The 23,645-nt window shown below is 41.7% G+C and overlaps 1 protein-coding gene across 15 annotated transcripts in view; it reads left to right on the top strand.

Moving 5' to 3' along the window:
• The window catches only part of ctbp1 (C-terminal binding protein 1), a 414,171-nt gene that overhangs the window by 158,610 nt on the left and 231,916 nt on the right, over positions 1–23,645 (top strand). For 2 of the 15 annotated variants that reach the window (XR_013578151.1, XM_078553455.1), the window contains exon 1: positions 14,699–14,786. The exons of the other annotated variants lie outside the window; for them this stretch is intronic. Coding sequence is in view for 1 of the 2 variants with exons in the window: in XM_078553455.1 (XP_078409581.1) it covers positions 14,707–14,786 (80 nt within the window). In the remaining variant the exon portion in view is untranslated. Of the gene's footprint in view, positions 1–14,698; positions 14,787–23,645 lie in introns of those variants that run through there. 15 annotated transcript variants of the gene reach the window in all.

A 23,645-nucleotide genomic window follows, 5' to 3' on the forward strand; every position in this document is an offset into this window, starting at 1 on the left:
ATGCATCCAAGGGTACTGAGGGAAGTGAGAGTGGAAATTGCAGAGGCACGAGTGATAATCTTTCAGTCTTCCTTCAACACAGGGCTGGTACCAGAGGACTGGAGAATTGCGAATGTTACACCCTTGTTCAAAAAGGGGTTCAAAGATAAAGCTGGCAACTACAGACCAATTAGTTTGCCTTCAGTGGCAGGGAATCTTCTGGGAAATATAGTTCCAGACAAAATCAAAGTTCTTAGACAAATGCAGGATAATTAAGAAAAGTCAGCATGGATTCATTAAGGGAAAATTATGTTTAACTAACTTTCTGCAGTTTTTTGAGGAGATAATAGAGAAGGTTGATAGGGGCAAAATGCTGTTGATATAGCGTAGATGGATTTTCAAAATGCATTTAATACAGTGCCGCACAACGGACTTGTGAGCAAAATTCTAGTTTGTGGAATAAAAGGCACTTGGATAAGAAATTGGCTGAGTGACAGGGAAAAAGAGTAGTGGTTAATGGATATTTGGAGGAGGGTTTGTAGTGGAGTTCCCCAGGGGTCAGTGTTGGGACCCTTGCTCTTCCTGATATATACTAATGACCTAGATTGTGGTATTCAGGGCATGATATCAAAATTTGCAGTTATTAAGATTGGAAATGTTGCCATCTGTGATGAGGATAGTCTTGAACTTCAAAAGGACATAGATATTTTGGTGGATTGGGCAGACAAGCAAGCGGCAGATGAAGTTCAATGCACAGAAGTGGGAGGTGATTCATTTTGGAAGGAAGAATATGGAGAGGCCGTATAAAATAAAGGGAGAGATTCTGAAGGAGGTGCAGGAACAGAGGGGCCTTTGTATATACGTACATAAGTCATTGAAGGTAGCAGGGAATATTGAGAGAGCAGTTAATAAAGCATATAGTATCTTAGGCTTTATTAATAGGGGCATTGAGTGCAAGAGTAAGGAGGTCATGTTAAACTTGTATAAGACACTAGTTAGGCCTCATCTGGAGTACTGCACCCAGTTCTGAGCACCACACTTGAGGAAAGATGTGAAGACATTGGAGAAAGTACAGAGGAGATTCACAAGAATGATTCCTGGGATGAAGAACTGCAGCTATGAGGATAGATTGGAGAGATTGGCACTGTGTTACTTGGATAAAAGAAGGCTGAGAGGAGACTTGTTAGAGGTATTCAAGATCTTGAGGGTATGGACAGAGTAAATAGTGAGAAATTGTTCCCACTCAAGGGAGCATCAAGAATTAGAGGGCACAGATTCAAAATAATTGGCAAAAGGAGTAGAAATGATGTGAGGGAAAGATGTTTTCACCCGGAGTGTGGTTGGAGTCTGGAACGATCTTCCTGAGAGGGTGGTGGAGGCAGTTTCGATCGAGGTATTCAAAAGGGAATTAGATGGCTATCTGAAAGGAAAGAATGTGCAGGGATAAGGCCAGGAGTGAGATGAGGTAGAATGCTCCTTCAGAGAGCTAGTGTAGACTCGATGGGCCGAATGGCCTCCTTCGGTACTGTAAAGATTCTGTTTTCATTACATTATGATACAGGAGTAGTGAAGAGTTTTGGCAGAGGAGAGCAGGGCCCAACAGTTCTTGATGTGGTCCTGCCAGATTTGGCGATAAATGGATAAACTATTTGTGCACCATTTACATTCATGTCTACGCCCTTGAACTTAAGCAAGCAAACACGGGGTTTGCGGTGGGGGTGGGGGTGCTAAACCAGTGTGCATGGGAAAGCTAAACAAACATTTAAGGGAGAAGGAACCAGTAGTGGCAATGGTAGATTTAGATGAGAAAGAGGAGGCCCAAGTGGAGCATAAACACTGGTATTCACTGGTTAGGCTGAATAGTCTGTTTCTGTGCCGTATGTCCTATCTAATTGAAGATTTGGGCTAATATTCACCAGTACAATTAGGTACATTTTCACGACACATGCACGTTCACTTGTGCCCACTCAAATGCACCTGTGAACCTAATTTTCCATCTCAGCTTACTCATATAAGTTGGCAGTGAGCACAATGTGTTTGTGAAAGCAGCCGCCAAGTCTTATGGATCATCTTGTTTGAGTGGTTAATGTTTTCAGCTGACAACTTACCCCACGCAGTTTTCACCTGCCCAAAATGCCAGAAACGTGACTGCAAAACATTGCAAAATATGTACCTGATTGTGAAGGGAATTAGGTTGAATTTCTGTAGATGTTCCCCTGATCATTGCCATTTCTTTGGTGTGTCCAGGAGTCTGCTGCTGAATTTAAAGCAGGAGATCAGAAGAAGGTGTGTTTATTGTATAAAATACATCATTAAAAACACTGAATCATAAGGCATGAGCTATAATTGACTCAGGCATTTCCATTCTTCATTGTGGTTCATAGTGACTCATGTTGCAACATTAATGGGTATGAGCTCCCTTGCATATTGTGCATTGGAAGCATATATAAGACATGATCATGGTATGCATGTTCATGTTCTTGCATTGTTTGCACTCCAACAAATGATAAGAAAAAAAATGTATCCCTAAGTCACAGATCAGCATTTATTGCCCATCCCTAATTACCCTTGTTCAGACGGCATTTCAGAATCAATCACTTTGCTGTGGGTCTGGAGTCACATGTAGGCCAGATCAGGTAAGGACAGCAGATTTCCTTCCCTAAAGGACATTAGTGAACCATATGGGTTTTTATGACAATCGGCATTGGGTTTTGTGGTTGTCATCAGACTTTTAATTCCAGATTTTTATTGAATTCAAATTTCACCATGTGCCGTGGTGCGATTGGAAACTGTGGAGTAAATTGACTGAACTTGAAGGTACAAATATCAGGAAGAGGGAAAATTAGGTTCTTTGGAAAAAAAAAATCAATCTTGGGATATGAAAAGCCGCATTTATTCCCCATCTTGAACTGCTGCAGTAGTGAAGGAATTCCCACAGTGCTGTTCGGCAGCAAGTTCTGGAATTTTAACCCAGTGACCATGAAAGAATGGCAATATAGTTCCAAGCCAGGATAGCGTGTGTGGCTTAGAGGAGGTGGTGATGTTCTCACATATCCGTTGCCCTTTGCCCTTCCAGGTAGTAGAGATCGTGGGTTTGGAAGATACTGTTAAAGAAGCCTTTATGAGTTACTGTGCACCTTACAAACAGTACACATTGCTGCCACGGTGTGCCAGTGGTGGAGGGAGTGGATATTTAAGCTGGTGGATAAGTTGCTGATAATCACAGAGCAGAGACAGAGCACAGCACAGAGGAAAGAAATCGTATAATGCTCCTGTGAAGTGCTTTGGAACACGTCATTACATTAAAGTTGAAGTTTTTTGTTGCTGAGATTTAGGTCCTTTCTACAAGATTTCTGCAGATCACCTGCGGAAGATACACCAAGCGTTAGGGAGAATGTTCACAGAAAGTCAGCCCCCGAGATTATTTCCTTCTGGACAAGTTGCTCATAATACATTCATTCCTTCTTTTAATTTCATCTGTGAAAGTGTAAAACAGGCTGCTGATTCACATTTTGCGCTATTGGTGAAAACCAATTTCATCCTTTGGTTGGAACCAGTAGTCCCAATCAATGAATCTATTATTAAAAATATCAAACAGCTTTGGAACAAGAGTTGAAACACCAACAACAGTAGACTCAGACATAGTAAATGTATAGTCATAATCTACAGGATGGGTTACAAACCGGAGTCGGTCACTCAAGCCTATTTTGCCATTTGGTTAGATCATGACTGATCTGTACCCCAACTCCATCTCTTTGTTTTGATTCCTTAACACTTACTACCTTGCACAAAAAATGATTAAACTCAAATTTCAATGGACCTAGCCTCAACAATGCCTCTCGCACACCCACCCCACCGCTGCACCCAATTCAAAGGCAATCGATCTTTGCTGAGGAGTGGTGCCCAGAACTGAACACAACTCTCTATTTCGAGCTCCTCTAGCTTTGCTATTTCTATGTCAGCTGATATGTTGTGCAATACGGAAATATATTCGACACCTAAAGTGCAACAATATTTAATCAGCGCAGTCCATTTAAGGCCACTGAGACTAATTGTTGTAAATAACAGATTGTTAGCACTATTAGAGGTTGATTGCCTTTGCTGAAGGAAGATCAGTAGATTTTTAATAAATTTTTGGCTCTAGGTCAGATGAAAGAAACATAAAATGATTGTCTTTCTGTTTTTTTGACACTTCAGTGATGTCTGAAGTGTGACAACTGAAATGTGACACTCAAAATTGTTTAATACACATAGATAAATAATATTGTCAATGTTGTCATTTGTAGATCAGAGTTCTCTCACTTTTGATACATCGAGTTTGAAAATGACATTATAAAATCCTTGGACTGTAAAATGTAACAGATTCTCTGACACATTGATTTAGTGGCAGTGTTTATGTTTGCTGTGGAATTGGGTGATCCAGGATAAATTTAGTCACACAAGCCTGACTGTCCCTGAACTGAATCCTCAAAGCAGCAGCAGCACACACGACTGTGCCTCACTGACATCATAAACAGATGCATTTTGCACTCTTAAGTTTTTAATTACTTGATTATCGTTGATGAATGTACTTGAAAATAACACTTTCATAATGTTTCTTTGACATTCCTGTAATATCTTAATTTATTGCGAGGCACAAACTACATAAAATAAAACCAATATCGAATGTCTCTTTAGCAGAAATCTAAATGACATTTACCCTTGGCTATGGATGATTGTAGCAATTTCATTACTACTACTTGGCTGAAATCAGTGAACTCGGCATAGATAGGAAACAAACCTAGGATTTTCTTAGTGTGTGTATGAACGTGCCACACTGCACAATGCATTTATTAAGCTCAGAGGGTTGCAAAGTGCATTTATTCACTGCATATTAAGGAGCTCGTTGACCCGCACCTACCACAGCACTGATTGCGACACTGAACACTCTCTTGTCAGCAACAGAGTGAAGGTGCAACCTGGAAAATTTCACAGTACCAAACACGATGGCCCAACAAGCATAAACATCTTTTGCCCATTAATGATGCCAAATAGCATCACTTTGCACTAGCTCTTGAACAGTTGCTGCTCACCGAAGGTTTACCAGGATGCTGGTATTGATGAAGCTTGGAAGTCATTGTGCTCAGTCATCTGTGATGCACCAGAATCAGCACTTGATAAGAGCAGAACCTGCAACAGAGGAGGCGATGGCGTAGTGGTATTGTTGCTGGATTAGTAGCCCAGAGACCCAGGGTAATGCTCTGGGGACGCTGGTTCGAAGCCCAGATGGAATTTAAATTCAATAAAAATCTGTAATTAGAAATCTAATGATGACCATGAAACGAAACCATTGTCGATTGTTGTAAAAACCCATCTGGTTCACTAATGTCTGTTGTCCTCACCTGGCCTACATGCGACTACAGACCCAATGTGGTTGACTCTTAAATGCTCTCTGAAATGGTGTAGCAAGCCACCCAGTTGTATCAAACCACCACAAAGTCTCAAATAAAGGAGACTGAGGCACCGGAAACGACAGCAGCAACCCTACAAAGTCCTCCTTACTAAGAAGGTGCCAAAATTGGGAGAGCTGACTCACAGAATCATATCTTACAGATAATGTCCCAGGCACTGCCATCACCATCGCTGGGTATCTCCTGTCCCACTGGCAGGACAGACCCAGCAGAGATGGCGGCACAGTGGTGTACAATTGGAAGGGAGTTGCCCTGGGAGTCCTCAACATTGACTCCAGACCCCATGAAGTCTCATGGCACCAGGTCAAACGTGGCAAGGAAACCTCCTTACCACATACTGCCCTCCCTCAGCTGATGAATCAGAGCTCCTCCATGTTGGAGGAAGCACTGAGGGTGGCAAGGGTGCAGAATATATTCTGGGTGGGGGACTTCAATATCCATCACCAAGAGTGGCTCGGTAGTACCACTACTGAGTGAGCTGGTCGGGTCCTAAATGACATAGCTGCTAGACAGGGTCTGCGGCATGTGGTGAGGGAACCAACAAGAGGAAAAAACATTTTTGATCTCATCCTCACCAAGCTGCCTGCTGCAGATTTAACTGTCCTTGACGGCATCAGTAGGAGTGACCACCCCATGGTTATTGTGGAGATGAAGTCCCGCTTTCACATTGAGGACACCCTCCAGAGTGTTGTGTGGAACTACCACTGTGCTAAATGGGATAGATTTCAGCCACAAAGAACAAAGAAAAGGACAGCACAGGAACAGGCCCTTCGGCCCTCCAAGCCTGCGCCGATCATATTGCCCGTCACTAAAACATTTTGCACTTTCGGGGTCCATATCCCTCTATTCCCATCCTATTCATGTATTTGTCAAGCTGCCTCTTAAACATCAGAATCGTACCTGCTTCCACCACCTCCTCTGGCAGCGAATTCCAGACACTCACTACCTTCTGCGTAAAAAACTTGCTCTGCACATCTCCTCTATAGTTTTCTCCTCTCACCTTAAATCTATGTCCCCTAGTAATTGACTCTTCCACCCTGGGAAAAAGCTTCTGACTATCTACTCTGTCCATGCCACTCATAATTTTGTAAACTTCTATCAAGTCGATCTAGCACATCTAGCAACTGAAGACTGGGCATCCATGAGATGCTGTGGGCCATCAGCAGCAGCAGAATTGTACTCTAACACAGTCTGTAACCTCATGGCCTGGCATATCCCCACTCTACCATTACTGAGAAGCCATGGGATCAACCCTGGTTCAATGAAGAGTGCAGGAGGGCATGCGAGGAGCAGCACCAAGCATACCTAAAAATTAGGTGTCAACCTGGTGAAACGAACACAGGACTACTCGCAAGCCAAACAGCAAATGGAGCAAGTGATGGACAGAGCTAAGTGATTCCACAACCAACGGATCAGATCTAAGCTCTGCAGTCCTGTCACATCCAGACATCAATGGTGGTGGACAATTAAACAACTCATTGGAGGAGAGGCTCCACGAATATCCCCATCCTCAATGATGGGGGAACCCAGCACATCAGTGTAAAAGATAAGGCTACAATCTTCAGCCAAAAGTGCCGAGTGTATGATCCATCTCGGCCTCCTCCTCCAGAGTCCCTAACATCACAGATTCCAGTCTTCAGCCAATTCAATTCAGTCCACGTGATACCAAGAAACAGCTGAAAGCACTGGATACTGCAAAGGCTATGGGCCCTGACAAATATTCTGGCAATAGTACTGAAGACTTGTGCTCCAGAACTTGCTACGCCCCTAGCCAAGCTGTTCCTGTACAGCTACAACACTGGCATCTACCCAGCTGTGTGGAAAATTCCCCAGCTTTGTCCTGTACACAAAAAGCAGGACAAATCCAACCCTGACAATTAGCGCCCCATCAGTCTATTCTCGATCATCAAAGTAATGGAAGGGGGTTATCAACAGTGCTATCAAGTGGCACTTGCTTAGCAATAACCTGCTCAATGATGCCCAGTTTGGGTTCCATCAGGCCCACTCAGCTCCTGACCTCATTACAGCCTTGGTTCAAACATGGAAAAAGAACTAAACTCTCAAGGCGAGGTGAGAGTGACTGTCCTTGACATCAAAGCTGCATTTGACTGAGTGTGGCATCAAGGAGCCCTAGCAAAACTGGAGTCACTGAGGATCGGGGGAAAACTCTCCGCTGGTTGGAGTCAAGCATAGCACAAAGGAAGATGGTTGTGGTTGTTGTAGGTCAATCATCTCAGTTCCAGGACATCACTGCAGGAGTTCCTCAGGGTAGTGTCCTCGGCCCAACCATCTTCAGCTGCTTCATCAATGACCTTCCTTCCATTATAAGGTCAGAAGTGGGGATTTTCACTGATGATGTCCAGCACCATTTGCGACTCCTCAGATACAGGAGCAGTCCATGTCCAAGTGCAGCAAGACCTGGACAAATGTCCAGGCTTGGATTGACAAGTGGCAAGTAACATTTGTGCCACACAAGTGCCAGACAATGACCATCTCCAACAAGAGAGAATCTAATCATCACCTCTTGACATTCAATGGTATTACCATCGTTGAATCCCCCGCTATGAACATCCTGGGGGTTACCATTGACCAGAAACTGAACTGGACTAGCCATATAAATACTGTGGCTACAAGAGTAGGTCAGAGGCTAGAAATCCTGCAGCGAGTAACTTACCACCTGACTCCCCAAAGCCTGTCCACCATCTACAAGGCAGAAGTCAGGAGTGTGACTGAATACTCTCCACTTGCCTGCATGAGTGCAATTCCAACAACACTCAAGAAGCTTGACACCATCCAGGATAAAGCAGCCCACATGATTGGCACCCCATCCACAAACATTCACTCCCTCCACCACCAACACACAGTGGCTGCAGTGTGTACCATTTACAAGATGCCCTGCAGGAACTCACCAAGGCTCCATAGACATGCCGTTCCAAACCCACGACCGCTATCATCTAGAAGGACAAGGGCAGCAGACACATGGGAACACCACCACCTTGAAGTTCCCCTCTAAACATCTCACCATCCTTACTTGGAAATATATCACTGCTCCTTCACTATCGCTGGGTCAAAATCCTGGAACTCCCTCTCTAACAGCACTGTGGGTGTACCTACACCACATGGACTGCAGCGGTTCAAGAAGGCAGCTCACCACCAACTTTTCAAGGGCAATTAGGGATGGGCAATAAATGCTGGCCTAGCCAGCAATGCCCACATCCCATGAATGAATAATAAAAGCAATGTAAATCCAACAGCTAAAACACTGCATGACATGAAAGTAGCCATCACAGCCATGCAAAAGATAGGGAAATACCGCGCAATCAAATACAGGGTCCATTTTGTCAAGAAATCCAAACCGTCTGTGACAATGGAAATCTATAATGTTACAAAGACTTCCTTACATTAAATGTTAACTTTTAACTCATCGGCTGAGCTTATAGATTTGATTTTTTAAACATGGTTTTAGTTGAAACAAGAAACTGACTCTCATCAAGATGGCCGAAGCTAATCTACATTACCGTACATCCCACAGAGAACCAGTCTATGAAACTCATTACAGCCAATGACATTCCCTGGGAAATGTAAACAACCCTCTTCCTGCCTTATCAAAGATATCTATGGCAGCCATCGACAGTATTCAACAATTGGAAACAAACCATTCAAAGATTAATTGCTTGGACAAAAGACCTTGGCTATTTAAAATAACTCGAGTTATCATTAGAATATACAATTATTGTTTGAACTACTGGCAGTTGGAGAGAGAAGTCATGTGACAAGCTAAGCTCTTTGTAGATTTTTTTGAGTACATAATTTTCAGAAGAAAGACGGTAATGGTAGCAATAATGGTAGCCCACCTCTCTCTCTCTCTCTCTCTCTCTGTCCAGCCAAAAGTTCAGTCCTGTCTACTAATGTGACTCTGCATCCAATAGACAGATTTTAAAAAAAAAATAAATTCAACACCAAAGCAGTGTCTCCAGAAGGACAAACAACTCAGCTATCTACGTCTTTAAATCGGAAGCATCAAGCATCTTGTCCAGCAGCCGGACAAGTCAACAAGCTACAAACTGTGAACAACTTTTAAAAATTATGAGCTTTAATGTGTGTGTGTGTGTGTATTTTTTGCAGAAGTTAATATTTTTACCTGGGTTGGTTTTTACTGTATTAAAACTAACCCTTTACTTTGTTAAACTCAAAAAAACCTGTCTGACTGGTTCTTTATAGTCACAGCGTGTAAACACTTAAGAACACTAAATTGGCAAGGTTATCTATATCCAAAACAAAAACTGTTATGGTCAAGTGAGGAGAGGGAAAAGAGGGAAGCCCTGTGACCCCTCCTCACCTTGTCATAACAACGAGCTATGTATGAAGGGATCAAGAGGGCGTTTGGTTCTACTATCATCACAGTCCCCCCTCCCCCAACTGCAGTCAGCAGGTGGTGAAGTACTCACCGACAGAATTAAACAGATGTCCTGCTGGGTTGGACACTCCTGTGAGGCAGACATCTCCCAGTCTGCAGTTGACGCTCTCCCGCAGCTTCCTGTTATGGATGAGTTGGACGAAGAACCCACATCACTTGGGCTCGAGAAGGCCGCAGATTTCTTAGCAAACATAAAGGCATCCGGCAAGGATGGAAACCCAGCTGAATTGCTCAGGGATGGGAGGTTCCATCTTTTGCCAGACCTTTATGACCACCTCCTTCTCTGCTGGAAAGTAGGTTCATCCCCAGGAGATGCTTGATGCAAAAATCATTACACTATAAAAAAATCAAAGGTGACAGAGGAGACAGCAACAACTACAGGGGCTTCTCACCCCTTCGCATCATGGGGAAGGCCTTTGCTGGGTTCATACTTTAAAAAAAAACTCCATCTTCTTGCAGACCAAGCGTACCTGGAAACACTGCGGTTTCCTTGCCGGTGGATCTACTGTGGACACGATCTTCTCCTTACGCCAGCTGCAAGTGTAGGGAACAGCCTCTTTACCTTACTTTCACAGATCTCACCAAGGCATTTGACACTGCCAGCAGAGTAGAACTCTACGAGATTTTGGGAAAAATTGACTGTCCACCAGTCTCATCCGTTCCTTCCAGGACAAAATTACACTTTGATGGTTCCACTTCCAACAGTTTTGGGGTGAAGAATGGAGTGAAACAGGGTTGTGTCCTGGCCCCCACTCTGTTTGGCATCTTCTCCTCCATGCTCCTGATCTTTGCCTTCCCGCCAATATGGAAGGAGTTTACTTGTGCACTAGGTCAGAAGGCCAGCTCTACAATCTCTCAAGACTGAAAGCGAAGATAAAAACACATTGCGCCCTGAGCAAAGAAATCCTCTACACTGATGCTGCTGCGCTAGTCACCCAGAAACTCAGCTATAAAGACCCATGGACTGTCTCTCCCATGCCTGGAACTTGTTCTTCCTGAGTATAAGCATCAAGAAAACTGTGGCCATGGGACAAGGTGTTGCATCTCCACCCCTGATCACACTAAATAACACCCCACAGGAAATGGTGAACAAATGCTGCTACCTCTGGTCCATGGTGACAGACAATCTGTGATTTGTTGCAGAGCTCAATACGTGCATAGGAAAAGCAGCTACCACCTTTGGCTGACTTGTGAAATGTGCCTGGAATAACATTAAGCTGACCCTTAGGACCAAGCTGATGGTTATAAGGCCTGTGTTCTCAGCACCTTGCTGTATGGCTGTGAAACATGGACGACTTCCAGCTATCAGGAAAAGAAGCTCCACAATTTCATTTTTTGCTATCTGTGGTGCGTTATGGGTATATCCTGGCAGGACAAAATCATGAATGCAGCAGTCCTGTCGAAGGCAGAGCTCCCAAGTTTGTTCAGACTAATAAAACAGAGGAGGCCTTGGTGGATCGGGTAGATCTGCAGGATGGAAGATGGTTGCATACCTGAGGACTTTCCATACTGTGAGGTGGTCGGAGCAAGATGACTAGCGGGACACCAAAATCTCCGCTTCAAGGATGCTTGCAAGCGTGGCATGAAGGCCCTAAACATCAACTATCGCATCTGGGAGTCACTAGCTGATGTCACCTCCTGCTGGCATGCAGCACCATGATGACCATTGGCTAAAGCGGCTTGGCAACAGAGGCCAACGGTGAAAACGACCCGCTACGGCATTTGTGGTAGAATCGGCCTCCCAAGGATTGGCCTCTCCAGCCATCAGCAAAGGTGCACCGTATGAAGACACCCCATCTGAAATGGATTGTTTGCTGCGTGTCCATCATCTTTCATAGATGGAACAGTAAGGACACACACCACATCTAGGAGCTCTTATTTGTTATCATTTCTGAACTTATTATCAAGTGAAGAAGTCTGCTATTTACATAAGCTCTATATTATTAATTCCTATTGTTAGTGGGGTGCAGAAATAAATTAGCATTGTTTGTCTATTTTCATTTGCCATGAGTAGACGTAAGAGGTTGCACCGATTATATGTAAACATATATGATCAGGTGAGGACTGAAAATATAGTTGTGCATGGGGACGTTAGGAACATACCAAAGCATATTCCATATGGAGTGAAAAATTTAACCTTGCATCACTTTCAAATCCCCAACTACCTAGGCTTTGGCCCTTCGTTCACAACACTTCTGCAGTTGTTATGTATAAAACCAGTAGACTGGAGTTTACCAGAGGGCATCTGTGGCCTTCCCAGCTCAAATGTTTTTTGCCCTGTAAGTTGCTGGAATTGAAAGCTCATAAAGGGTGCAACAGGGTAGCTGGACTCTTGGCGAATAATGGGGCAGACAGTATATCTCCTCAACCAATGAGATTTAAGGATCCAGAAGTAGCCCGCAGAAGGACAAAAGAGGAAGTGTTAATTTGAGTGGGTGAGCCCATCGTCCTATTGAGTAGAGAAAAAGAAATTAAAGAGGGAATAAAAGATAGGATTCAGAGAGAGAAAAGAGAAAGGAAAAGTAAGAAAAATACAACCATTTTAAATTTGACATTTAAAAGGTCTCCAACATCAATTCTCTACTTGAAGAAATGAAACTCCATTCTTCTAAACACTCAGTTCATGGGCCAGAGGTTGATTGAAGGTCATCAACAATTTCATGTTGTTAAAAGGGTTACTAGATTTAATGTGTTGTGGTGAGTTTAATGGACAATTAATGTACATTTGTGAGATGGGGAGTTAAGGATGAAGTGCAGTTATTACAAAGTTAACATGGGGGGAGCAGCACAACTCAGCTAGCTACCTTGTGGCAATTCACAATTCATGGGGCATCTTTTCCTTGGTATTAGTTGTTGACTGATTTTCACATTAGTAGCGGCAAGTGTTGTACACAGACCATTATTTTTTCAGAAAATTCTGACCTGAAACTCATCCTTAATGATTTTTTCAATGGAAGGATAGCAGCCAATTTGTGCACAGCAAGTTCCCACAAATTTCAATAAAATAAATGATCAGATCATCAGTTTTGTGGAAGATGGCTGAGGGATAAATATTGCCCAGGACACTGAAAGAATCTACTGCAGTTGTTTGAATAGTGCAGTGGGATCTTTCACATCCAGCTGAGAGGGCAGATAGGACCTTGATTTAGCGTCACATCTGAAAGATGGCACATCCAACAGTGCCACACTCTCTCTTGGTTCTGCACCAAAGTGCCAGCCCAGACTGTGTGCCAAATCTCTGGAGTGGAACTTGAACCCTCAAACTTCTAGCTTCCTTCCAGTGAGCGTGCTACTACTGAGCCAAAGCTGATACCAAGGAGGTGGCTGGATGTGGACAAATAAGTCTTGGTTAGTTTTGACTTACTCCGGCATTATCCTGATGTAGTAAGGCAGTTTTACCTGACGATAACGAGGCACACCATTGTTGACCTGGTCAATCCAGATCTGAGGGTTCACAGGTAGATCAGTTGTCCACCACAAATGTTTACGTTTATAGCCTTCCATTTTGAGAAAGGTTCCTACATTACAGCAGTGAATACGCTCAGGATTTCATTGGCTGTAAAGCATCTTGGGACATCCTGAGACGATGAAAAACTCTATATCAACGTAAGTTCCTTCTTTCTTTGGTTCAGAGCCTAAGTGAAGCGGATTGGCATTAGGGTAATAGTAAATGGCTTTAAATGAGCCGCATAAGGATTCACAAATGAGCAAGGCAAGGCAATTTGGCCAATCCTGTCTCTTGCATCTTGAAAATGCAATGCAGTCTATCAATGCACCAGCATCGACCCTTTCCTTTGAAGAAAATGGAAGGAAAAAGTTCAGAACATAAGAAGGAAAATGAAATTTTATAACAAGATAATTTCCTGGATTTGTTTTTCTTAATTTCATGTTACATATATTGGCTATAATCATTTTTGAAGGTGTGCAAAAACCTTCATTTTAAGAAAAATGCTTTATATCATTTTTGTTAGGAAAGAGTTATACACCAGTGACGAGATGATGTACTTTAAATCATTACCTTGTTTGAAAACAAAGAAGTTTCACAATTTTTTTAAGACAGCATTTTTTATTCTTTGGCAATATTCGGAAACAGCAGTTTTTAAGAAGAAAATACAGATTGCTCACTTAAAATAACGATCAGACCATTTAAAATTACTCCAAAGTTTTGATTTTATGCATCTCATGTGCATACAGTTAAGAGAAGTCTGTTAGTGTGAAACTTTTGTAACGAAAGACTCCTAACATGTAGTGCATCAGTTATACGTGTTCGGTATTATAATTTAGAATGGTAAAATAAGTGAGGGGGTACTTGACATTTGGGTAAAATATTGACCTTTAAAGTACAGTGATCTGAAATTTTTTTCAAAGTTTTTTTAAGTGCTGATAAACACGGAATGTAATTTACAGTTGCAAGTACCTGTGTCCACACAAACATGACATTTTGAAAGGAGGCTGGATTACCTGGATGCAGTTTGATGTGTGCTGTACATGACTTGCACAGTGAGAACTGCAGCACATACCTAGTTTTATTTCGAGGATTCTTGGTTGACGGCCAGTTTCTAAACCCCCTATTTGGACAAGTAGCTTTGTTTTTATTTAGTGTTTCTGCATAATCAGGACCTTTTTTTAGCTGCATGCATCATTCTCCCAAAAACATTTTATTCTAGTAGCCATCCCTTGTGAGGTTTTTTTTTGTTTCCTTTTTTTTTTGGCCTTCCCCTCCCCCCCCCCCCCAGCCTCTTTCTCTCTGAGCAAGCAGTTGTCTGACTGAGTAATGAGCTATGATATGGTTGGCCAGTTTCCAATAACAGTTGCTTCTGATTGGCTTGTTTCAGGCAGTCGTACACAGTGATTGGTTTCATGGCCTTTTTCCCCCTGCTGCATATTTTTTTTATCAGCTCAAGTAAATTCTGGTACAAACTGAAGGTGGGGGATGCAAGGTTTGTCTCGGTTTTATCTCCTTCTTGAGTGTGTGTGTAGCTAAAAGGCAGCAGCAGCTTTTTTGGGGGGGGGGGTGGGGGAGGGGAAAGTAAAAGCCTTGTTTGTTCAGTGATTTGAAGATGGGTGGATTTATTTTATTCTTTTGATTGGGTGGGGTTGCTACAGATCGCTTGCTGTTTGGTTCTGCTGTGCATGAAATAGGAGGATGAAGGGGCTGGTTTGTATTTTTTTTTAAAAAAGGCCAAGAGCCTTCTGTACATATTTTTAGAGGGTGTCTATTTTAAATCTGCAAGTTAAAGCTCATCAGCATCCTGTGAAGAGGCAGTTTATCTTTTATTCCCTCGCTGGTGAATGCTGCCCCTTCCTGTAGTTTAATCTGTTGGGATGCATTTTGTGTCAGGAGAATCCTTGTAATGCTGTAAACAGAAAGCTTTACTTTACTGTGTATAACTTGGCTGAGTTTGATGCAGTACCACGACTGTTCAGTAGAAGTTTATACCGAGATTTTGCCATCAGTGACAGGTTAATGCTGCAGTGTCGCTGTCCTGACAGTTTTGGGGCTGTTTTTAACTTAACCTTAAAGGTTAAAGTTTATTTGTGTGTAGAATGCTATTTTGAATTATGCAGATTGATGTGTATTTCCTGGTTCTGTATTAAAAAGAAAATAAAATCTTTTAAGGTTTTCCCCCTAAACAAATGAGTTTAATATATATATAATATATATAAATACTGTAGTTTTTATGAAGTAAATTTATGTGTTAAAGATATATTTAATATACACTTTCTGTCTCAAATGGAATGTCACCTGATATGTGCCAAGTAATCTATCCCATATAGTAGCTATAGGCAAAGCCACCACAGTGTTTTAAAAAAAATGTTTACTGTTCTGGAGTCACAATTGGAAATCTGTTCTGGTTCTGTGTATGCTGAATTTAAAAGAAATTGAAGTAGTAATTTATAGTCAGTTTGGACTGAATGCATTTGACATTTCCACAGGGCTCTTTGTTGAGGTTGCAGAATGCAATGCTAACGTGCAAATTTTTAGTTTGATATCTCTTGTCATTTAGATCTGCGTGATCAATCCTAAATCTATTCTGATTGTGCATTATTTAAGAAAACTATGCAGCAGTTTCTTTTAAGCAATACAAAAGCATAGTTGCTGCTTATTTTTAATTGTGCTGATTCTGCTTTTGTTCAGGCATTGTGAATCTCCTGTTCAGCACAGTATCCAGTTTCCTCTGACCTAAAATGTAACCCTTCCTGAAATACATAATTAAGATTATCCATTACACAAAAAATTGACAAGTAATGTCCGTGCCATGTCATCTTTCTGGAATTGTATTTGGAAGCTTTAAGAATGCTGATCTCCAGTTGATTGTGGAAATTGTGTTGATTTGGATGGTAGGGCAGAAGGGAAATGCGACTGATTAAATAATGTCTCCATCTTTCCAGTTGGCGCGTAAGACCAAGCACTTCCATAAAACTTTGGTGTAGCACTATATGCTTCCAAAAAAATGCTTCTATATGACCAAAAATATCTTAAGCGTTTAATATCTTAAGAGGTGTCTTAACATTACATGGGGAAATAAAATCTCAGTATGGTACTGTTAAGTTTCTGAATGGAATGTATATAAGGCATTAGCCAAATATAGAAAGGATGAACATTTGAAGGATTCGATTGCAGGTCTTTTAAAAAGGTGTGACATGTCCCACTGTATTTACCTGATGAAAGAGTCAAATTTTCAGTTGCTTAAATTTGGTGTGTGAGAAATATTTTAAAAAATAAATATAGACCTTAAGAAGGTATACTGCTACAACTTTGTTCAGACTTGGGGACAAAGCTTGTGCTGTTTAATCATATACAATACATTGATTATACTTTTTAAGATGCTAGTTAGTAGAGAAAGTGTACATTGCTGAATAAATAAATGTGCTCCGTGTGGGAAATGGCATCAATGTTTGCAAAAACATTTTGACTTGCTATGACTGCCGGGCTGATGGTAACAATCGATTATTTTACTACTTCTTTCTCTATTCTCTCACATAGTATTTCACCCTCAATAGAAAAACCCAGCAATTTAGTGACTAGTGTAATGGCTAAGGACCATGCAGGCAGGATTCAAGTTCTGTTACTCCCGTGTCAGCTGGTTGATTTTTACACGACGTAGACTAGAAAGTAAAAACTGAGCAGTTAGGATCGATGTTGGAACAAATTGCCTGTTGTATTTTTTGCTTTAAGCCATATAAAGACAGCAGTGCTATTCCATCTGACCTACAACCGGAAATTTACAGAAGCCTCCTGATCTGCAAATTTCCCAGTCAACAGGAAAGAAGCCAACATGACGTCTATATTCCTTGGATGATGTGGAAATAGCTCAGGATGATGTTAATTGAGGCTTTTTTTTTACATAAAGATGAAAAACTAAAATTTTCCAGCAATTCAGAGCAGCAAACAACACAACCAATTAGAACTACATTGCCATGACTTCGTGAGTGTCATCATCTAAATGAATAACACTTAGGTCAGACTAAACCTTGAGTCCTGCTTCCAGTATCAGTCACCAGAACACAAAGGGGATCTTTTGACTGCTGAATGCAGTAGAGAAGAGCCACGAGTCTGGTTTCTAAGGTCTGAATTATGGGAGAAAACTGAGCTATTCGGCTAACAAAGTGGGAATGAGAAGTAATCTTATTGAGGAACAATAGATAGTTTAAGGGAATGGAAAGGGTACCTCCTGGGGTGTTTATTTTTCAAAATGGTTTTGTCTGAGAAGGATGAAGAGACAGACACTGGTTCAATACAGCAAAAAGTAATTTTAGAATTTGAAGCAGGGAGTGATCGATGAATTGAATAGATTTTCAGATAGAGCGTGGAGGCAAAACAGCCCTGAAAATAATTAGGTACTGCAGTGGGAGGACTTCAGGATCTTTTCTGGGAGGTTGAATTTAGATGGATTGAAAGAGCTTCCGCATCTGTTGCTATCTTGTGAAATTGTAGTTGACGTCAGGATATCCTTAAAGGGGCAGGATAAATTAAACACATTGTGTGTGATACATGGTGCATGATGTAGTATAATGCCCCTGCCTTTATTAAATAGTTTGGCTGATGTGGCAGGTTTGTCATGAGAATTATGTTGCAGTTCTTGCATAAGGGAATTGATCTCCAAGATTGCAATAAATAGAAATGACAAGTTTTACATTACTTTTGGATACATTTTAATTTTTTGTCAGGTTGAAGATTGGATTGATAAATTTTAACTGCTCTGTTGTTGTGTTAGTGTTTGGTGTTATTTCTGCCAACTTACAATTTAGGAGAAGTGAGAACCAAACTATGCATTACCGACCAACTTAGCTGCATGTAATTTCCTCTGTGATCTGATGCATCAATTTCAGTTGTATTATGCTAACATTTTAAAGGTTCATTGGCTGAGTTTTCTGCCTCAGTTGCATGTGATATCATGGAACAGAAAGGTTTAACTATTTTTATGCTGGAAGTCTTCCTCTTGTCAATGTTGTTTGAAAAATTGAGATTTTATTTGCATTGATATTTTTCTTTATGTTGAGAAGATATATGGGAGTTAGGGAGATGGATAGGGAATTGATCTTGCAGGCTACAAAATTATATTTACTGAAAAAAAATACTTCTCATGTTTAAATATTTCATTGGACTAAAATTGCACTTTGCTGAATAACTTTTACTTTATGGCTTGTGATCATGAGGTGAGCACTATTGTGGTAAATGGCCCATGTTTCTCTCTTTATCCATTCACAGAAATTGGGTGTAGCAGGCAAGGCCTGTATTTAGCACCCACCCTGAATAGCCCTCGAAGGTGTGGTGAGCTGCTGCCTTGAACCGCTGCAGTCCATGTGCTTACTGAAGGTACACCCACTCTTGAGGGAGTTCCAGGATTTTGATCTGTCGACAGTGAAGGAACATTGATATATTTCCAAGTCAGAATGGTATCGGACTTGAAGGGAAGCTCGCAGGTGGTGGTGTTCTCATGTACCTGCTGCCCTTGTTTGTCTAGGTGGTAGAAGTTGTGGATTTAAAAGGTACTGTTGAAGATTTGGCGAGTTGCTGCAGTGCATCTTGCACACACTGCCACTGTGTGCCAGTGGAGACAAGAGTGAATATTTAAGGTGGTGTATGGGGTATCAATCAACTTGGCTGCTTTGTCCTAGATGGTGTTGAGATTCTTGAGTGCTGTTGAAGCTGTACTCATCCAGGCAAGTTGACACCTGTACCTTGCAGATAGTGGACAGACTTTGGGGGGGTTGGGAGATGAGATACTCGACGCAGAATTCCCAGTCTCTGACCTGCTCTTGTAGCTACAGTATTTGTGTCTGCTACAATTGATTTTTCTGGTCACTGGTAACCTCCAGGATGTCGATGGTAGAGAATTCAGCATTGGTAATGGCATTGAATGTCAAGAGGAGGTGGTTAGATTCTCTGTTGTTGGAGATGGTCATTGCCTGGCACTTGTGTGGCTAACAAGAGAAGTTAAAGATTATATTAGATGAAAGAAAAGAGGCTTATAAAATTACCAAAAAAGTAATAAGCATGAGGATTGGGAGCATTTTAAAATTCCCCAAAGGTGGACAATAAACTAATAAAGAGAAAATAGAATATGAAAGTAAACTAGCAAAAAGTGTAAAAACAGACTCTCTTCTATAAGTATATAAAGAGAAAACGATTAGCAAAGACCAATGTGGGACTGCTACAGGCTGAGATTGGGGAATTTATAATGGGGAATAAGAAAATAACAGAGAAACTAAACAAGTACTTTGTGTCTGTCTTCACAGAGGAAGATACAAAGGACCTCCCCAGGAATACTAGAGAACCAAGGGACCAGCGAGAATGAGGAACTGAAAGAAAGTAGTCTTAGTGAAAAAAGAAATAGTACTGGAGAAATTAATGGGACTGAAAGTTGATAAATCTCCTGTACCTGATGATCTAATTCCAGAATTTTGAAGGAGGTGGCTGTAGAGATAGTGGATGCTCTGTTGGTCATCTTCCCAAATTTTATAGATTCTGGAATGGTTCCTGCAGGTTGGAAGGTAACAAATGTAACCCCATGATTCAAGAAAGGAGGGAGAGAGAAAACAGGGAACGACAGACCTGGTGGCAAAACATCAATAGTAGGGAAAATACTAGAATCTATTTATAGAGCATGTGATAACTGGACACTTAGAAAATAATGGTAGGAGTCAACATCGATTTGTGAAAGAGAAATCATGTTTGACAACCTGTTAAAGTTATTCACTTTGATAGGAAAAACAGAAATGCAGAGTCTTTCTTAAATGATGAGAGAGGTGTTGATGTCCAAAGGGACCTGGGTGCCCTTGTTCATAAGTCACTGAAAGCTTACATGCATGTGCAGCATGCAATTAGAAGGCAACTGGAATTTTGGCCTTTACTGCAAGAAGACTTGAGTATAGGAGTGAAGAAGTCTTGCTGCAGTTGCATAGAGCCTTAGTGAGACTGCATGTGCAGTTTTGGTCTCCTAATCTAAGGAAGGATATACTTGCCATAGAGGGAGTGCAATGAAGATTCAGCAGACTGATCCCTGGAAAGGCAGGATTGCCCTATGAGGAGAGATTGAGGAGACTGGACTTGTATTCTCTAGGGTTTTGAAGAATGAGAGGTGGCCTCGTTGAAGCACGCATTCTTACCGGGCCTGACAGGGTAGATGCAGGAAAGATGTTTCCCCTGACTGGTGGGGGAGTCTAGACCCAGGGCACACAGTCTCAGAATAAGAGGTTGGCCATTTAGGACTGAGATGAGGAATTCCTTCGCTTAAAGGCTGGTGAATCTTTGGAATTCTCTCTTCCAGAGGGCTGTGGAGGCTCAGTCATTGAGTCAAGACCAAGATTGATAGATTTCTAGCTTGTAAAGACATCATGGGATATGGGGTTAGTGCGAGGAAAATTTGCGTTGAGGTAGAAGATCAGCCATGATCTAATTGAATGGCAGAGCAGCTAGTGGGGCCGAATGCCCTACTCCTGCTCCTATGTTCCTAGCACACTCTGGAGGGTATCCTTAGTTGAAGATGGAACTTTATCTCCACAAAGACTGTCGAGTGGTCACTCTTACCAATACTGCCATGGACAGTTGGATCTGTGACAGGTGAGGACAGGCTCAAGTGGGTTTTTCCCTTTTGTTAGCTGTCTCACCACCTGCTAAAGGTCCAGTCTGGCAGATCTGCCCTTTAGGACTTAGCCAGTCAGTAATGTTGCGACTGAGCCATTCCTGGTGATGGGCCTCAAGCCCCGCCACCCAGAATACATATCATGTCCTCGCTACCCTCCGTGCTTCTTCCAAATAGTGTTCAACATGTAGGAGTACTGACTCATCAGCTGAAGGGAGGGTGATAGATGGTAATCGGCAAGAGGTTTTCATGCCCACGGTTGACCTGATGCCATGAAACTTCATGGGCTCTGGAATCTAAAGTTGAGAACTCTCAGAACCACTCCCTCCTGACTGTATACCACTGTCCCACCACCTCTAACCTGCCTGTCAGTGGGAATGACAAACTCAGGGATGACGATGGAGTCTGGGCACTGGCTGCAAGGTGTAATTTGGTGACTATGATTGTGTGTCAGGCTGTTGCTCATCTAGTCTGTCTGACAGCTCTCCCAATTTTGACATAAGCCCCCAGATTGGAAAACTGGTGCAGACATGATGGGCTAAATGGCCTCCATCTGTGCCGTAACACTTCTGTGACTGGGCATGGTGACTAGATTGATGCGAGATGATCTGTCAAATCTTATTCGGTGGTGGAGGGATTGGTATGTTTTAGCTTAACTACATTATAGGCAAGGTTTTTAAGGTTGGGTTTTATTTGTGTGAAATAGTTGACTGAATTGATAAGTTTTTTGCTTGCACTGAAATGCAGCATTTTGAGGTCATAGTTTAGATGAATGAAATTGAAATGGACGGGATGGGAGAACTGAGAATCTACAAATGAGTGTTTCTCCAGTATCCGGAAATGAACAAATAAGCAGGTTTAACATCATATGCAAGTAGTTGCTGATGTGGTTTCCTGTGTGATTCAAATCATATTTTGTGTACAGGATACAAAATGCATGTCCTATAATATTTGCCTGTATCAGGTTCCTTTTGCTGTTTGGCTTTAATCTGCCTCTGACCATTCTGTAATTGTATGTGTTTGACACTTCTGGAAATTATTCTTGTAGTTCAAGCTTTTTACTGATTGCCGTAAGTTTACTGTGCCAGTTGATTGGGTCGATGTTAATGATTCTGTGATTTGCAGGGTTACGTTTCTTTCTTGAAGCTTCTCAACCTATGCTTGGTACAACAAGCGCGCTCTCTCAGCTGCTCTGACAGCACTTGTAGAGAAACAAGAGTTAACATTTCAGGTCAATAACCCTTCGTTAGATGCGGTTTTAATGCAAGGTCGTAGACCTGAATCGTCAACTGTTTCTCTCCCTACAGCCTCTGACCAAGCAAGTAAACAAGGGAAGGTTATTACATTTTATTTGACTTGAGAGTGGAGGCAACAGGAAGACATTAAATATTTTTATATTTTGGAAAGGTTGAGTTCAAAGAGGTGCTTAGGACAATGGAGTCTAAGATGAAAGGGTGGGGCGGGGGGGGGAAAGATATTTAAGTAAAGATGTTGAGATGAGTTGTAGGTGGCTGTGTAGGGGAGATGTCTTGAGACCAGCTCTGTGCTGATAAAAGCTGTGAATTTGAAGCAGTCATCCAGTTTCAAGCCAGAAAAATCTTTGTTTTCAGGACATAGTCTGTTTCTGAACTTCCTTTAGATTTCCACAGCAGAGTGGAAGAGAGCGAGAAGTTGTGTGGTATACTTTGCAAGAGTAACAGCACTTTTTGCCTTGGGTAGTATTACTGACTTTTTATGGTTAAAAATCTATAAAGGAGCTGTTGCCAAATAGTTTGCTTGTGTGTTCTGACCAAGTTTTTTTTTTGGCGGAATGTTTTGTAAGACTGTTCTAACCATGTAATTTTAATCTTTTGTGCTTCAGTAATTTTTCCTCCTCGTTAAATCTTTTAATTTTAAAATCCTTAAAGTGTTACTGGGATTCTGTGCTTCTGGGATCAGCAGTTTTCCCCTCCTTTTTTTGCAATGAGGAGAAAAGGTTATGATCAGTAAAACTGGCTTCCCTCTGGGATTTGACTTGCTCAGCAAATGACATTGGCTGTGGTTGTAACAATATCATGAATCCATTGCCATTGGAACAGAGTATTGGTATGTGCATTACTGTTTGTGGAACCTTGCAGATTGACTGCCATGTTTTCCTATGTTGCTTGTGATTGGACTTCAGAAGTTCTTCATTAGTTGTGAAGTTGGACAACTTGAAATCAAGAAAGGCGCCATCTAAATACACAAGTCTATGTAGAAGTCCTAATGAAAAGAAGAATGCTGCAGATGTTTTCAAGACTTTTTTTAAATTCATGGCTATGTTCGTATTCTGGTTATCAGAAGTAATTGAGTGACATTATGAGGGCATGAGCACAAATTCCAAGGGAAATAACTTTTTTTTATTCTTTCATGGGATGTGGGTGTCTCTAGCTAGGCCAGCATTTATTACCCATTCCTAGTTTCCCTTGAGAAGGTGGTGGTGAGCTGCCTTCTTGAACCGCTGCAGTCCATGTGGTGTAGGTACACCCACAGTGCTGTTAGGGAGGGAGTTCCAGGATTTTGACCCAGCGACAGTGGGACCTTTCCAGAATCTAAGGAATTTTGGAAAATCATAACTAGCACATCCACTATCTCTGCAGCTAATCTCTTTTAGAACTGTCAGGTGTAGGCCATCAGGTCCCAGGAATTTGTCAGATTTTAGCCCCTTTAAATTTCTCCAGTATTTTTTCT

Source organism: Cetorhinus maximus, chromosome 1, assembly GCF_964194155.1.
Source record: "Cetorhinus maximus chromosome 1, sCetMax3.hap1.1, whole genome shotgun sequence".
Taxonomy (NCBI): Eukaryota; Metazoa; Chordata; class Chondrichthyes; order Lamniformes; family Cetorhinidae; genus Cetorhinus; species Cetorhinus maximus.